The following is a 17,179-nucleotide window of genomic DNA, read 5'->3' as shown; positions in this document are numbered from 1 at the left end:
AGGTGCATTTGCATTAGCCGGACCTGGAAGGGCTTCCTCAAGTGCTTGGGCAAAATCCTTCACTTTTCTTTGATCGCAAGTCTTGCTGATGTCAATACGTGGTCTTCCTTCCTTTTTCGTGTGATATACTCTCTTTGTTCGCAGTTTTACTCTACTACCTACCAGGGAGTGATCAGTATCACAATCAGCACTCTGGTAACTGCGTGTGATCGTAATACTAGGAAGGCTGGAACGTCTAGTGAGGATTAGATCGAGCTGATGCCAATGCTTTGATCTTGGATGTCTCCAGGAAACTCTGTGTTGCAGCTTCGTGTTAAAGAATGTGTTGCTGACACAAAGACCAATTGGCGTAGAGCAGGACGCCAGGGGCTACTTCTGACGGTGGGAGAGGTCATTGCACCTCACTAGGTAGATACCGCCCGCCTTAAGCTGGGCAGCCCCCAGCCAGTAAGGTGCTACCTCGCCACGGTCTGTTAACTTCACGGGGTGCGTGGGGTTTAGGGTCAAACCCGACAAGCAGATCGATAACCGTGCACCATGCAACAATCGTAAGAAAACTTCTGCCCTAAAGCTGGGCACCTGGAATGTACGGACAATGACCCCTGGCTTCCCTGACTACGGCTTTCCTAACGACCTGCAAGAAATAGACGATGTGCGCAAGACAGCTGTCATTGACATGGAACTGAGTAGACTGCAGATGGACATTGTTGCCCTGCAAGAGACAAGACTGCCAGATTCGGGATCTGTCAAAGAAAAAAACTTCTCATTCTTCTGGCAGGGAAAACCATCGAATGAGACCAGGGAATATGGTGTTGGCTTTGCAGTCAGAAATACTCTTCTGAGATACACTGTTCCACCTACTGCGGGGAGTGAAAGAATCCTGTCTCTGCAGCTCCACTCATCAGCCGGACCAGTAACCCTCATTAGTGCATATGCACCAACACTGTCATCCACTCCAGAAGTGAAAGACAAATTCTATGACGATCTGGCAGCTACTATCAAAAAAGTCCCTGAAAGAGAGGCACTGTTCATTCTTGGAGACTTTAACGCTAGAGTTGGGGCTGATCACAACTCCTGGCCCACTTGTCTCGGCCGTTTTGGCATCGGAAAGATGAATGAAAATGGCCAACGCTTGCTGGAATGTGGACAACAGTCAAGAATAATGCAAGAGGGGCTCTGGAAATAAACCTCAACTTTGTTTACAATGAGAATCAGTTAAATTTACTATTAGTTTAAATCTTTTCCTTCACAACAGCACTGGAAAAATCCAATAGTTACCATAGATTTTTTTAAAAAATATATTGCTGACCCAGACTTTAGGCTTGCAACTCCCAGAGTAGCTAAAAACATTTGTTTTTAAAACAAAACAAAACAAAAACTGTAAAAGCATAGGTTACATCAACTAAAACTAATTTAAATGGTGAGGGGTCTGAAATCCAACATCTGAGATCAAATCCAAAATTTTAGCTCCAACATTCTCTTTTAGAATCCAAACATGACATCAATGTTACAAAATTATTCTTATTCATTTAGTATTAGTGTACAACAAGATTTGTATAGTTGACAGATACAGGAGACAGAGACAAATAATTTAATAACAGATACATTTAGTAAGAGAAAAAATCCAACACAAATGCATTAACACAGAAAATAACCCAGAGGACAGCATTCAAATTGCTTACCGAATAAAAGTCAGGTGAACTCCAAGGGATCTATGAGTCCCTGAGCAGTCAATACACAGGAAGACGCCATATGTTATGCTTGCCCAGCTTGGATTCTTTGCTCCACAGTCGAAACACGTCTAAGAAAAGCAACACACACTGCCAATTACATTAAATTTTCAAATATTTACCCAGCACACTAATTCTCATCTGATAAAACTTAAACCCAGTCAATCACTACTTCCAATAGAAGTAGTTCCTATACTGTATAGTATACAGTACTATACAGTAGTGTATAGTATACAATACTATACATGGTGGCATTGCGGGTTAAACCGCAGACGCCTCTGTGCTACAAGGTCAGAAGACCTGCAGTTGTAAGATCGAATCCATGTGATGGAGTGAGCCCCCGTTGCTTGTCCCAGCTCCTGCCAACCTAGTGGTTTGAAAGCATGCAAAATGTGAGCAGATAAACAGGTACCACCTCGGTGGGAAGGTAAACGGGGTTCCGTGTCTAGTCGCGGTGGCCACGTGACCACGGAAGATTCTCTTCGGACAAACGCTAACTCTATGGGTTGGAAACAGATGAGCACCGCCCCTTAGAGTCGAACACAACTGGACAAATTGTCAAAGGGAACGTTTACCTTACCTTATACTGTACAGTTAATTGTCTCCTGCCAGCCCACATACTTAATTTATGTTTGCCCTGCATATTTTTTTAAACTTTCATGCTGAAGATCACTTTATTGGTCTAGAAACTTGTTATGTTATTTTAAACACTGATCTTTCAAACTCAAGTGACTAGAGAACTGAATTATTTTACTTTCTGTCACCACAACTGAATGATTGTGGGATTATATGATTATGCCAGAATTGCATAAAGAAAATTGCATAAAGAAAAAGGTCTGTGGCCACTCTGCACTAAAAAAACCCAACTGCCTGGTAGTTTGGTTTTTTTTAACTGCACATGATTCAGAGTTCCACCCATTCTGAAAGGTCACTGTTCAACAAGAATAAATGAAAACATCAGCTTAGTACACCCAGAATTCCTCAGCCAGCTCATCAGTTTTCAACCAAAATTCAAAGAGCACATTCCACGTTGTGCACAGAAAGTGCACTACCAGCACTGATAAAGAGAATAGAACTTTGGCCATAAATTTCAGCGGAGAGGAAGAGAAAATAAGGGTTCTGAATAGCACTTTAGCATGCTATTGTTTTTAAAAAATGTAAAAAGCTTTTTTACTAAATTATTCCCCAGTGACAAAACATTAGCTAAGGAACTTTTTTTTATTATTTGAATCAAGAGAACCATTTAGTGAATTAGTAAATTGCCATTTGTTTCACACAACATTCAATGCAACAAATTAAGTTCGGTAGTATAGTACAATAATGTGATATTTCACAGTGAACTTAGAATGGATAATAAATCTACTTAATATCACATTCACAACTTCAAGCAGTGACACAAAGATCTTAACCCACTTTAAACATGAAGCTACTCTGTACAATGTTTCAATTTCAAATTCCAAACATTGGATGTTTGGATATTTGTTGTTCCTTCTTAAAAAGTTCTATTCATTTAACTACTTGAAGAAGAAAAAAGGCCAAGTTTATTTCTAATTTTAAGAATCGTTTTCTAATTTTAAGAATAAAACCTACTAATAATATTTCATCAAATGCTCTTGGCATATCCTGGTGCTGTGGAGATCCAAGTATATGGCAAAAATGCCATTACATTCCCATTCCAGAAACATGCCCTGTGATTTGTGCACTGACCCAAGAGCTGATTTCCCCCCTTTCTTTCTGTCCTTCCCGCACCAGACATCAACAACTCTGATTAATTAAAAGCAAAACAAATTAAATAGTAGACTCTTTAGAGTTATTAATTTTAATTTGGTTTGTTCTAATTCCCAACAGATTTCAATGAAAGCTCCTTTTTTAGCAATAAAATACAATGGTAACTCAGACTGTTTTTAACCCAAGTTCTCAGAAAACATTCCGCAAACTCATTTGGAATGGAAAATATGCTTACATATAAATTGTAGTTTTGCTGTTTTGTAATGTATGATGGGGAGAAAGTATCTACTATAATTGTGTTCTCACAGGAACTTGAAGGTTTGGGTACTGGAAAAACACAGGAAGTTACAAATATTTGGAATTAAGTTCCTAATTGCACTGTAAGTTCATTAAACAAATACTGTTTTTTAATATTTGATGCGCATATGGCTGAAATTAATGAATTATTATTAAGACAGTTGCTGTAGATTTTATTTCATTTGGAATTTCATGGTTCCCGTCTCCAAGGGACATTTCCATATTGACAGCACAAGCTTATGCTGTGCAGCACTCAAAAAGATATTGCTTTGCTGGATCAAAAAGCCACTTGGACCAGCATTCCATTTCCAGTATTGGCTGGCCAGATGCCACTAGAAGTTCACAAGTGGGACATAATGGTAGCAGCATTTTGATGTAATTTGTTGCCATTATCTGGTGATTCCAATGAAAATAAAGTGATCACTTAACTACCAGATTTAACAATTGGTTTATGAATCTCTCTTCCCTAGGGTCCTTCTGAAACTACTCTGAGGGCACAGAGTACAACATCTTGGGATGCAAATTCAAACACTAGCATGTATTGGGAGAACAACTTTTTGCCTGAGTTTTAAAAGTCAAGAAACAGTCTGCAATATCTCGATCAGAGCAGTTCCTCTGTGTATGCTTTTGAATAGTCCTTGGACAGAACAAAAAAGAAGCTAATTCCTAGCAGCAGCTTACCAATAAAAGAAACTGTGCACTGAAGGAATTATTTCTCAGAGAAAGCAAAGTAACACTAAAAGCAAGTCATTTCAATTCTAATTTGCGACACTTTTATTCTTTGCCTAAGACTGTGTCTTTCTCATTCAGGCACACACAGAATCATTGGACCAGCACAATCCATATAACAGTGTGGTGTATGTAGCAGCACAAGGTATAGTTAGATCAAGGTCTACATATGTTAAGTTTCTCCTCAGCTTCAGAGTCTTCAAAAAGTCACCCCATTAGCACAAACTGCTTTGCTATACACAGGAAGAACAATTACTTTTATGTTGTTTTAGGTGGCTGAAAGCCCTTCACATATGTTATAGAACTTTGCTTGAAGGTAAGCCATAAATGTTCCCATAATGCATATGGAAACTGAGACCAAGGGACTTATCTGGAGTTACTTAAATGAGTCCACTGGTACCCTAAAACATGAGCAGAGATCTATCTGCCTCACACCTTCCATTCAGCCACTACACTACACCAGCTAAATTAACAATGTGTTCTGTATCCAACCAAAAATCTAGAAATGCAGAATTACTAAGCACAAATGCTGAGGCATAAATTCCATAAATGGGACTTGCTTGGAAGTGAGTGTGCAAAAGACTGCCGGCTAATGGTAAAACAGACACATATGGAATGATCTGAATACACATTCTCTGCCCTAAAAACAAATAATTTAGAATGCATCCCGGAAATGTGTATTTAAGCCACTTATGACAGAGTATCGACATCTGTTTCCATTTAAAATATGCAATTCTAAGCACAATTACTCAAAAATTCCACTACTTCAAAACAAGCCACTGTAATAACCAAAATAATTTTATGGCAGAGAAAATATGATTAAGATGAGGCCACCAAGTTAGATTACATTCCTCATTGTACCTGATGAAGAGCACTTAGTTTCTGGGACCAAAAAAGAGTGGTGGTGGAAGAAACCAACACATAATAAAATAACAGGCAAAGCTCAACAGTGGAAAGCAGGCAGACAAATCTGTGGACACTAAAAACTTTAGGAGTGGCTGAACAATCACATATATTTTGTTTGAAAAGGAATGGAAAGGGGGGTGAGAGAAAAGCAGGCCACCTATGAAGTGTGGCACTATCAGAGAACTTGAACACATACAGTCTCAGAAGTCTTTCATGAAGGTCTTCATGTTATATAGTTTGAACACCATGTCATAGACATATAATTTATCATTATAAAATAACATATTCCACACTTCTTTTTTATTTCCAATTTTTTTCGGGGGGGGGAGAGAAAACTGTCTCCCAATTTTTCCTGGGTTATTTCCCCCAAGCCTTCCCATCTCTAGAAGGGCCAACTACAGAGACTTGAGAGAGCTCACGAAAGGGCCCCGTTATGACAAAGCCGGAGAACACAACACCCAGCCCTCCTTCAGACGTGCGTGATGCGGAACAAGAAGGGACAGGGAGAGTAAGAGTTCCGCCACAGCCGCGTTACAGATACACAAGAAACTTCCGGAGGGGGGAGAGAGAGACCCGTGTTAAGACTGTCACACCAAAAGTAGCAGAGGGTCGTCAGCCTAACGTCACCTAAAGACGGAACACGTTTCACTTGGCACAAGCCTCGGGGGACAGCCCTCCACGACCGAGCCATCGAAAGAGATGGGCTGCCACCCGCGAAAGCCTGAGGCCAAGCAAACTGGTCGGGTCTTCCTCGTTGTTCGGGTACGCCGGAAGTATTTTTTTAAAACTACTTTTTAATTATTATTATTTTTTGCACGACCTCCCTCCAAAACGAAGTTAACTCGCATGTAGCGACCACTGCTGGCTGAACCTCCGGGAAGGCGGACCCCGAACACACCACCAGCTCCGCCCCCTCGCCGGAGTGCAACGTGTCACTAACCAAAGTCCCCGAAAGGATGGGAAAAGGGGGAGCCAGGAGGGAAAGGGCTCCCTCCGCTCCCGCCTCCCCTACCTTGTTCGTCGGAACGGCGCGGAGCCGCTTGAAGACGGCGACAATGTCTTGCTTGCTGGGCTCGCACATCCTCCTCCGCCGCCACCGCGCAGCTCAGCCGAAGCCCCTCAAGTCAAAACAAAAGCTGAAAGAAAACTGCCTCCGCCAGCGTATCCAACTCTACGGCGCCTGCTGGGAAAGGAACGCCCACTTCACACCCAGGCTCGTCCAACCAGAGGGCCCGCGGGGGTGGGGGGGCGGAGACTCGGCATGTCATCCGCGCCCAACGTTGACGACGCGGACACGTAACGCAACACTACGCCTGCGCCAAAGCGGCTGATTTGTTCAGCCGGCATTGGGGGGAAAGCCCTGGCGGGACTTGGAAGCGAGGGGGAGGGGTTTGGTTTTGCGTTCTGCGAGCTGGTTGGACAGGCTCGCTCAGGATTGCCAAGGTGACGGGAGGGGGGGTGGCGTTCGGAGACCGACGGCGCTCGCCGAGCTTAACCGTAGGGCCGTCGATGAGGCGGGGGGTAGGCTTAGGGGTGAGAGCAGGGTCCTAGAACGGTCTGGTTTTCGGGTTAATAGGCTTCGAAGGGCAGCTTGTGCTCGTGAAAGACAACATGGGTGCTGCGACGCTTTCGGTTCAGCCGGCTTACTCCCGAGTAAGCAAAGGACGGGACGGGGGCCTTTGTGGTCCCTAACGCACCTCTGGGCGGGCCTCCACGTCAGCCAGCCAGCCGCGCTTCCTGAAACGGCCGAGGGAGCTCCTCCTGCCGGCTGCCAACTCAGGCAGCTGAGTCACATCCTTGGACAACATCCTCGCCTTCCCTGAGGCGCACACGCCTGAAGGGCACCGTCGGCCGAGATCACGGGCGGGTTGCTCGGTTTTTAAGGGGACCGGCCCATTTATTGTGTGGTCCTCTTATTTTATTCTTTTGACATTAATGAGCTTTAGGGCAGGGACAGACCGCCTGGTCAATTTCTATAGATACGGAAGCGGCCGGCAGATAAATGATGTAAATATATGTCTTTTATATCCACCATTTTTTTGTTTCAAGAAGAAACTTATCGGTGTAGTTGGAGGGGAAAAGGGCAAAATATCGTTGCACTTTAAAATATTTTAGCACGAGCCTTAGTGGACCAAATTCTACTATTTTAGATGCCAAGAGTGGAAGTACCTGACCTCTGTATTTAGACATGTTCCCAAGGCGATCAGAGTCATGACTAGGAGAGGATATAAATGTCAGACGAAGCGACAGTGCTTCTGTAATAGAGGAATGGGACTCACACTAATAATTACAGTACTTGGAATAGTAAGCCCTAGCCAGGGTGATAAACTGTATGCCAGATGGATTTAGCTGACAGAGAAATGCGAAGAGTAGTTTCTGGGACAGAAGGCCATCTGTGAAAAGAGATAGTAAAGGTAAAGGTTCCCCTTGACAATTTTTGTCTAGTCGTGTTCGACTCTAGTGCTCATCCCTGTTTCCAAGCCATAGAGCCAGCGTTTTGTCCGAAGACAATCTTCCGTGGTCACATGGCCAGTGCGACTTAGATACGGAACGCTGTTACCTTCCCACTGAAGTGGTCCCTATTTATCTACTTGCATTTGGATGCTTTCGAACCGCTAGGTTGGCGGGAGCTGGGACAAGCGACGGGCGCTCACTCCGTCGCGTGGATTCGATCTTATGACTGCTTGGTCTTCTGACTTGCAGCCCAGCCCACAGCACCACCATGAAAACAGATAACATGATCACAATTGTTTTAATTAGTGTGATTATTGTATTGGTCTGTATGATTTGTTTTTAATGTGTTTTAACTCTGTTTCAGGTGTTTCATCTACTTTGCACACTTTTTAGTGGGAACATAGGAAAAAATGTTACAACCATAAAATTGCCCTCAATTTATGGAAACCTTATGAATGAGAGATCTTTTAATCTGTCCTGTCCTCAACAGTCCTGCTCAATTCTTCTAAAGTGTGTGGCTTCCGTTAGGGAGATAATCTTTTATTGGTCTTTCCTTTTCCTGCTGTCTTCGACCATTCCCAGCATTGTCTTTTCCATAGAATCCTGCCTTCTGATTATGTACCCAGAGTAGGACAGCTTCAGTTTCATTGTTTTTGCCTCCAGAGATAGTTCAGACTTGATTTGATCTAGGTCCCACTTGTTTTTCTATCAATCCAGGGTATCAGCAAATCTCCTGAGTTAATGTTCTTCCTGTAGAATATCCAGGGGTGGGGGGGGGGCAGCTGGGCCTCCGAACAACAAAAATGCTACCAACAAACACAGTACAATCCAACATGGATCCAGAGATGGCCTGAATATGGCTTCTGGTTGTGAAAAACCATTCCGGGATAGCAGGTTCAGCAGGGGGATTGTATACTCACTATTTTTAGCTGATAGATTGTATTGAAATTGCTGTAAGGCATCTTGGGTTCTAGAGGACGTTCTGCTCTCTTCCTGGTCATTTCATTGGGCTGGCATGTCATTTGTTGAGAAAGCCCTGGTCTCATGTGGATCCGGCCCAGCCTTAAAAAAAGGTATGTCTTGGCTGTGATTTTTGGTTACAAACACTTCCTGGACTCCTCTTTCAGAGACCACCCAACCAGTGTCTCTCACAACCTGGCCTGACCCAGGCTTCCATTGCAATAGTCCAAAGAATTTTTAAAAAATGATGGTTCCAAAGCAAAGACAAGTGTTTTCCTTATACTTGTGTCCTTGTTTCCAGTTTGTGACCAGTAAGGAAAACAAGGCAGGTCTCCCATGTTTTGGTTGCCGGGGCAACACTCTTTGTGATGTCACTTTGTGATGCAATTCATCACCTTCATAAACCTCTGGTCCAGGACAGCAACCATCCATCTGGTGGGTAACCAGCGCTCAGTCAGCTGTGTTGATCCAGTGATGGTGAAGACCCAGCGCAAGTAAGGAAAACAAAACAGGCCTCCCATTTTTTGGGTGCAGGGGCAACAGTACCTTGACCACTCTTTGTGATGTCACTTTGTGATGCAATTCATCATCTTCATAAACCTCCGGTCTAGGAGAGCAGAAAAGAAAGAACAGCTATCATTTGTAGCATCATGGAAAGAAAATTCCTTTCCGGGAAGGACTGGGACTATAGAGGCAGAATGGAGGAATCTCGAAGTTGGCTTGGAAAGAGAAGTGGGGGATCTTCCAGAAGGAAAGGAGAACTTCAGCTTCTGTGCAGGAGGCAGAGAGCTTTCAGAATAGAACTGAGGGTGAAGGAACTGCTGTTAGATAAGCCTCCACAATGAACTCTCATCGTGGAGATCATTCAATTCCAAAGAGGCAAAACCAAGAAAGAAGCTGGGACTCGGAGAAACCTCTGAAAGAACAGCTTTCTGGGAACACCCCATCAATCCACCATGGGTTCATTCAGGGCGATAGAATGACCAGCAAGGGAAAAGTCCCCAGGTCAAAGGAAAGCCAGCTCATGGGGATTGGCAAAGAATATATCAACCTCCAAACACAGGGAGTATGGATGGAAATGAAAAGAAAATGAGTTCCAGCATTGGGAAGTTCACATACTGTACATCTGCTGTCTGTGCTGCATGAGTGCATGCATGCGCCCATCTCCACCAGGGTTGCACACCAGGAGTCACTCTTGATGCCCATTTAAGTTCAGTTTCGGTTGACCCCTTCACCTGTGTGCACACTGCGTGAGGCATCCATGCAGCGGTGCCAAAAATTACACAGAGCATTGGGGCAAATCCATATACTTTTATTAGTAGTAGTAGCAATATTATTTTGGTGGTGCCTCGACTTACGAACTTAATCCATATTGTAATGGTGTTCGTAAGTTGAAATCTTCGTACGTTGAATCAGCGTTTCCCATAGGAATGCATTGAAAACTGATTAATCTGTTCCGGCTGTTTTTTGTTCTTATGTTGAGGCACCATTCTTAAGTCGAAGCATTTGTTCCCCAAGGAACAAATGCAAATCCAGTTAATCCGTCCTCTACCACTAAGGGGAGAATTTTTTTTAACCTAAGATGAACTTAGGTTTAAAAAAGGGTAGGAACGGAGGGAGAGAACAATGGGGAAAAGAAAGAAAAAAAGAAAAGAAAAGAAAGAAAGAAAGAAAGAAAGAAAGAAAGAAAGAAAGAAAGAAAGAAAGAAGGTCATCACTGGGGCACACAGACCCCTCAGACAAAGGTTTGTGCTTTTAAGCACAAAAAGAAGTCAGAGAGAGAGAAGACAATGGGGGGGGGAGAGTTTGGAGTCTAAAACATTTTAAACAAAACACATTTTAAACCAACACCTTTTAAAACAAAGGAATTTTTTAAACAAAATACATTTTAAACCAAACCAAGCACCTTTTAAACCCACCCACCAACATCTTTTAAAACAAAAGAGAGGTCACTTAGCTTTTGGTGTCTTCTGGAGGACATCACAGTGACTTCTGGCTGGAGGATGGCGAGATGGTCATCACTGCAAGGTAGAGGTCCCCCTCCTCTGGCTCTTCTTCTCCAGGGATTCCCTGTCGCTGTCTCTTGGCTGCAGGCTCCATCCTGGTGAAAAATCTGTCCAATTTTGTCTGCTTCATCCTGCACTGCAGAATCTTTCTGAAGTGGCTGACCACGTTGTCATTCGCCATGTCCATAACATGTCACAGTCCTGTTTGGGTGGTGTCTCTCAAAGAAGTCCTGGCACATGGTCCATTTCTTGCAGATGGATTTTATCTCCTTGCTGCTGATCTGTGGTGCCTGTTCCTCAGTGGAAAGCTCTTCCACAAAAGCTTTCTGCTGTTTGGTTTGCAGTTCTGCAAGTTCTGTGGTCAACTCCTCTCCGTGGTCTTCAGCCAGTTCCTATACATCCTCCTTGTCGACATCCGGACCCATGTCTTCACCCATGGAGATGATGTCCCTCAGCACCTGTTCATCAGTCACCTCAGTGCCACTGTCTGTGGCACATTCTGGCCACAGTTTCCTCCAGGCTGAGTTCAAGGTCTGAGTTGTGACATCTTGCCAGGCTTTGTCAATGAGTCTGATGCAGTGGAGGGCATTGAAATGTAAAACCCCTGTATAGTAAATACAGTGGTGCCCCGCATAGCGAGGTTAATCCGTTCCGGATTAACCCTCGCTATGTGAAATCGTCGCTAAACGGGTAGGGGAAATGTATTGAAACGCATTAAACTTAGTTTAATGCGTTCCAATACCTTTCTTACGTACCCGTTCAGTGAGGATTCCAATTGCCGGCAGCCATTTTCGCGCCTTCGCTAAGCAAGGGCAGGGCGCGAAAACGGCTGCCGGCAGCCATTTCCGGGCTTCCGGCGGCCATTTTGGAACCGCCGATCAGCTGTTCGGCGGCTCCAAAATGGCCGCCGCAATACCCGATCTTCGCAATGCAGGTTTTCCCCATTGCGACGATCGGGTATGTTTCCGTATAGTGATCCCGAAAAAGGGATCGCTATACGGAAACATCGCTATACGGTGCACTCGTTAAGCGAGGCACCACTGTACTGTGTACTCACCCAGAGCAGGCAGTCTCTCTGTTTGAAAAAAGAAAGTAAAAAATCCAAAAACCAAAAATTAAAAAAAGCAAAAAAAAAAAAAAAAACAGTACAGTACCAGGCAGTCAGAAGTCTCTCTTTGTATCCATTCTCTAGCCACTGGGACAAGTGAGGTAGCAGATAAGCAGCCTCTTCGCTGGCCAATGCTTAACTGAAAGTTCAAATTTCGCACTTTCCCCGTCTCCCCCATGTTTTTTTTCATTTGTAAGTTGAAGCAAAATTTTGCGAACGGAGCTGTATGTAAATCAAAATGTTCATATGTAGGGACGTTCATAAGTCGAGGCACCACTGTAGTTGATAAGAGATTGCTTTCCTGCAGTAATCATATGTTAACCACAGATCTATTTCAATAAAAACCTTTTTTGTGATGTATGTTTTATGAAGATGCAAATCTGTTTGACTTGGGGGGGATCTCTGATAGGAGCATGTAGAATGTGCAAACTTGAGAGTCCATTGGAGTCCATATGTTCAGAACCTACATGTCTTGAGTCAACGCTTCTTGGCTATTGCCAACCTGCAACACTTGTGTTTTCCATAGACATGATCTGGCTGAAGAAGTCCCTTGTCTTGCTCTGCCTCTTGAGACGCACACCAGGTGGTGAGAGAAAGTTCGGGAGTCTCCACATTTGACTGAGAAACAAATTTGATGTTTTAAATCAGATAATTCAACCACCAAATAATGCATCAAAGCAATAAAAATAAAACCATATTTTAAAAAGGAATAAAAACCAAAAAAAAAAAATCACAGGGGAAAAATCTACATGAAATAAATAAGAAGACAAAGTATTTGTTGATCACAGCAAATCAGTGTCCTGGTAAAAAACATTTATTTCTTTGATTTACATGGAGTTTATGTCCCAGAGCCCTCGGATCCCCAGTTCATAATCCAAACACGGCACCTTCTGAAAAAAGACATACTTCATTTTGCCTCCAGAGGTTGATGGAATTGATGTAGCATTTGTTTCCTAGCACAAAGGCCAATGGTGTTGAGGTAGGGCTTGACCCACGGCGCAGAGGCCAATGGCAGTGAGGTTGCATTTGTCCCCTGGCATAGAAGGAGATTCCACTGGAGTGTTGGGATGGAGGGGCATTCAACACATTTAATTTCTGAAAACTTTGTGTGGCTTCTGACATCATCAGCCTTATGCAGTGTCACTTACAGAACAGGATTTAAATCCCTTTTTCTTTTAAAATTTGATTTTGTTAACAAATAAAGGTTGTGTTGCAGCCTGGATCGATGTTATGTCAACCTCAATTAAGGGCCCCATTTGGCTCAAAACACATTCTTTGCTCATTCCATTGGAAAGGAATTTTTTTACAGAAGGAGATCCCATTGTTCATCTTCCATTCATTTCTGTCTGTGCAGCGGAAAACGTCTCTCTGGGCTGGAAAGAGTTCCAGAAACACGAACAGAGAATGTTCTTTGTTCAACCATTGCTTCACCTCTACTCAGAGGGCAGCCCTCCTTGTAGACCTTTTCAGAGAGAAGGAAAACCTCACAGACATTGCCTCCTTTCCAAAATCATCACTTGTGACATCTTGTGACCAGCCCAACCTGGCTATGGCTAATGACCTTTAAACCGCCCTGTTCTTTCCCTGAGCTAGCCTTGAGCCCTCCACCATTTTGATTCTCTCTCCTGGAACCATTAGTTCTGATCCCACTTGCTGAGTGGTGATTGGTCCAGCAAGAGAGTCTCTGACAAATCAGCTTCTCCGGGCTGACAGTTCATCCCTTTGAGCGGGGCTGCTTCTCTTACCGCTTTTGATCGCAACCACAGCACAGGAACCAAAGCAAAGTGGGGAAACCTTCTGAGGAAGAAAGGACAAGAGAGTTGTTTTTGGAAAGCTCTACCTGTGCAGCGACAATAAGCAGCCCCCTTGGGAAACCCACAGGGTGGTCTCGCCATCCAAAGCCTCTCCCTCTTTCCTCTCCATCTGTGGAGTCTTCTCCCTCCCTCGTATCTTTCCACGCTCTCTCCTGGAATCAGTGGTTCTTATTCCACTGGCTGAGTGGTGATTGGTCCACCAAGAGAGTCTCTCACCAGTCAACTCCTCCAGGCTGACACTTCATCCCCTTGAGCGAGGCTGCTTCTCACACCTCTTTTGAGCGTAACCGCAACACAGGGAACTGAAATCAAGTGTTGAAATGTTCTAAGAAAGGAAGAACCAGAGAGTTGTTCTGGGGTCTGTGTTTGGAAAGCTCTTCCTGTGTCACACTTTCCTGCCTCCAGGGTGCAAGTTGTGTTCTGCCAGGGATTGGGTCTAGGCTCCAACCAAGGAGCAGAAAGAGAGTGAGAAATGCAAGACTTATATATATCACGCTGTCCCATCACAGCTCCTATAATTTTTTTTGCCCTGATCCCACCACTCAGACCTGCCACAGCCAAGGGTCTTTGTATTCTTCAGAATGGGTCCCCCCTCCCGCCACCCTAGGGAGATAGGGCAGGGCCATTGGCACAGAGCAGTGGCCGCTCACAGGCTCTTCTTCATCTGTTTCTCCTTCCAGAGATCCGCTCCAGATTCATTGGCATTTAGTCAAGGGAAATGCGCCACGGAAGACGAAAGGTAAAGTAGACCAGCTGATATCAAGAGGATCCAGCTTTTTTTGTAACGTATACTGTAGATTCCCCACCACTGAACTCTGTGCTGAGACATTTATATACTATGCATTGGAGCCTTAGTTCAAACACTTCTGAAAGTCTTTCTTGGCTTTAAATTCTCGCTTGCTTGCTGTCTCTCTCTCTCTCTCTCTCTCTCTCTCTCTCTCTCTTTTTTTTTTTTTTCCAGGGCAGGAAGAAAAAGCCAGAAAACTAGGGGAGTAGAGAAATGGGAAGTGGAATCCTCAGGGGTCAGTTCTGGAGTCTGAAGGATCCCTGAATGTGATGGATTCTGTCTCCCACCTTCCTCAGCCTGCTTGGGATTTGTGGGAAGGGTGGTCCATTTTTACCACCCCAATTCTGAAGCTGTTTTATGGCTTTTTTTTAATGACCTCTGCTCAAATCCTTCCCTCTTTGCAGACTCCCAAAGATTACCCTCATGTTTCCTTGTTTTGTGACAATCTCAGAGAAGGAGAGAGAAAAAGGGACATATACAACCTCAGAACAGGCCAGGTGTTTTTAGCCAGAGTGGAGCACCAGAGTTTTTCTTGAGAACGAACCTTTCCAAAAGATAATAGTAACATCAACTGCTGAGAGCAGACAAGATTGGAGACAAAACACAGCCACTTGGAACTGGGGTTGAAGTGGGGTTATTGAAATGCAAAAGTTCACAAAACTAAACACGTCCTTTTCAAACTTCTCCCACAAGGAGCAATCTCCTTAGCCCTTCAATACTGCAGTATGACTGACTTTGCCCAGGGCCTTGACTATCAGACTACCATTCCAGACTCTGACTTCTAGAAGAAGGGGTATTTCACAAGAACAGAGCTGGACAAGTAGAGTGTGGTCAGTTTCCATTTACATTACAGAGATGGTGGAAGAGTTCTCTATAATTGATCAGGTCCTCTCCCAGCCTAGGCGGCCTTGGTCGTGTCTCTGTTCTCCCAGCCGTAATTCACCTTCATTTAGTATTGTCACTGTTGTAAAACACCCAGAGTGACAATCGGTCAGATGGGCGGTATAGAAATTCGAATGAATCAACAAACGAATGAACAAAAGAACGAATGATGATAATTAACACCTGATGAGTTTACAAAACAATTTTTGGTGTCATGCACAATGTGAAGAGTGGCTACCAGCATCTGAACATAAGCATAGCAGATGCTAAATACAGCTTGTTACCATTTCATCATCATCATCTTTCAACTGTAGAACTGGAAGGAACCCTATGAATCATGGAGTCCAGTCCCTGTCAAGGAGGCAGAGTGGAGAATCAAACTCCCAACTTCTGACTAACTTGCTATTAATGAAAGAGTAGCTCTTTTGGTTTTAGGATGGGCACAGAGTGTGTGCAATGAGATGAAGCTGAATGTACCTTGAAATGGAAGTAGGGACTTTTTAGGCAGTAGGCAGTCTACCGGCGCTGTCATTGTTCTTCCAGCGTTATCCATATAGCTTTGCAACAGGATACATGGCAAGATGTTCTGGCTATAGAATCATATGTAAATTCTGACTGAACCAATGTACAGTATAATTGTTTGAATATTAGATTTGGAAGAGGAGGATATGGGTTGAGATCCCTGCATAGTCAAAAAGCTTTGTAGTTATCCCATAATATGGATGTTGGTTTTTGGTATCCATTTTTATTGATAGCAAAAGAACTTCCTGCACATCTATCTGAACCTCAGTGGGACTACATGCACACAAACACACACACAAACAAGCAGTCATTTAATTTTGTAAGCCACCAACGGCCCTTTTCAGAAGGAAGGCAAAGTAGCAATATTTAAAATAACTACAAAAAAATAAAGATATGTCTTTACTGTGATTTATGGTTACAAAATCCTGGACTCCTCTTACAGAGACCACCCAACCAGTGTCTCTCAAAACCTGGCCTGACCCAGGCTTCCATTGCAATAGTCCCAAGAATTTTAAAAAATGATGGTTCCAAAGCAAAGACAAGTGTTTTCCTTATACTTGTGTCCTTGTTTCCAGTTTGTGACCAGTAAGGAAAACAAGGCAGGTCTCCCATGTTTTGGTTGCCGGGGCAACACTCTTTGTGATGTCACTTTGTGATGCAATTCATCACCTTCATAAACCTCTGGTCCAGGACAGCAACCATCCATCTGGTGGGTAACCAGCGCTCAGTCAGCTGTGTTGATCCAGTGATGGTGAAGACCCAGTGCAAGCTCCTGGTTGCTCTTGGGAAAATTTTGGCAGCCCCTATCAGATATCTCACCTTCTTGTTATCACTTTGATAACATGTTTTCATTTTATTATCCTTTTGAAACTTCTGCAGAGTTTTCTTTTGGTTCATAACATATTTGAATCCATGAGGAGGTTCTTTGCCATCACCATCTATTTGGTGGGTCACCCGTGCTTTGGCAGATGTGTTGATCCAAGGATGGAGAAAACCCAGCACAGGGTTCCAGTTGCTCTCAAGGAAGCTTTTGCAACCCTAATCAGATACCTCATCTTTACTCTTATTCTCTTGTTCATAACATTATGTTATATTGTTATCCTCTTGAAACTCCTACAATTTCACTTTTATTCAAAAAAATCTGTGAATCAACCCAGAGAAGTTTCAGATGCCTCTTTGCTGTCCCTGAAATGCCACCCCAGCTTTCCAGTGCCCAAGCAAAGGTAGGTTGCTGCATTACAGTTATCGTCTTGCTT

At 43.7% G+C, this 17,179-nt stretch overlaps 1 protein-coding gene and 1 long non-coding RNA gene across 3 annotated transcripts in view; one reads left to right on the top strand and one right to left on the bottom strand.

Moving 5' to 3' along the window:
- The window catches only part of ARFGAP3 (ARF GTPase activating protein 3), a 42,354-nt gene extending 35,762 nt beyond the window's left edge, over positions 1-6,592 (bottom strand). For both annotated transcript variants that reach the window (XM_073000820.2, XM_073000821.2), the window contains exons 1-2: positions 6,403-6,592; positions 1,683-1,801 (exon numbers count right to left, since the gene is read on the bottom strand). In XM_073000820.2, coding sequence (XP_072856921.2) covers positions 1,683-1,801; positions 6,403-6,471 — 188 coding nt within the window. In that variant the 5' untranslated portion in view covers positions 6,472-6,592. The remainder of the gene's footprint in view (positions 1-1,682; positions 1,802-6,402) is intronic.
- Positions 6,593-7,732: 1,140 nt separating this feature from the next.
- Positions 7,733-14,723, top strand: LOC140707433 (uncharacterized). Its single transcript, XR_013545626.1, has 3 exons — positions 7,733-7,804; positions 14,413-14,471; positions 14,694-14,723. It is a non-coding gene; the product is annotated as an uncharacterized LOC140707433 (long non-coding RNA).
- Positions 14,724-17,179: the final 2,456 nt, after the last annotated feature.

The sequence above is a fragment of the Pogona vitticeps genome, chromosome 5, assembly GCF_051106095.1.
Source record: "Pogona vitticeps strain Pit_001003342236 chromosome 5, PviZW2.1, whole genome shotgun sequence".
NCBI classification, from domain to species: Eukaryota; Metazoa; Chordata; class Lepidosauria; order Squamata; family Agamidae; genus Pogona; species Pogona vitticeps.
Note: the sequence above shows the minus strand (reverse complement) of the source record. Positions and strands in the feature narration are given on the sequence as shown.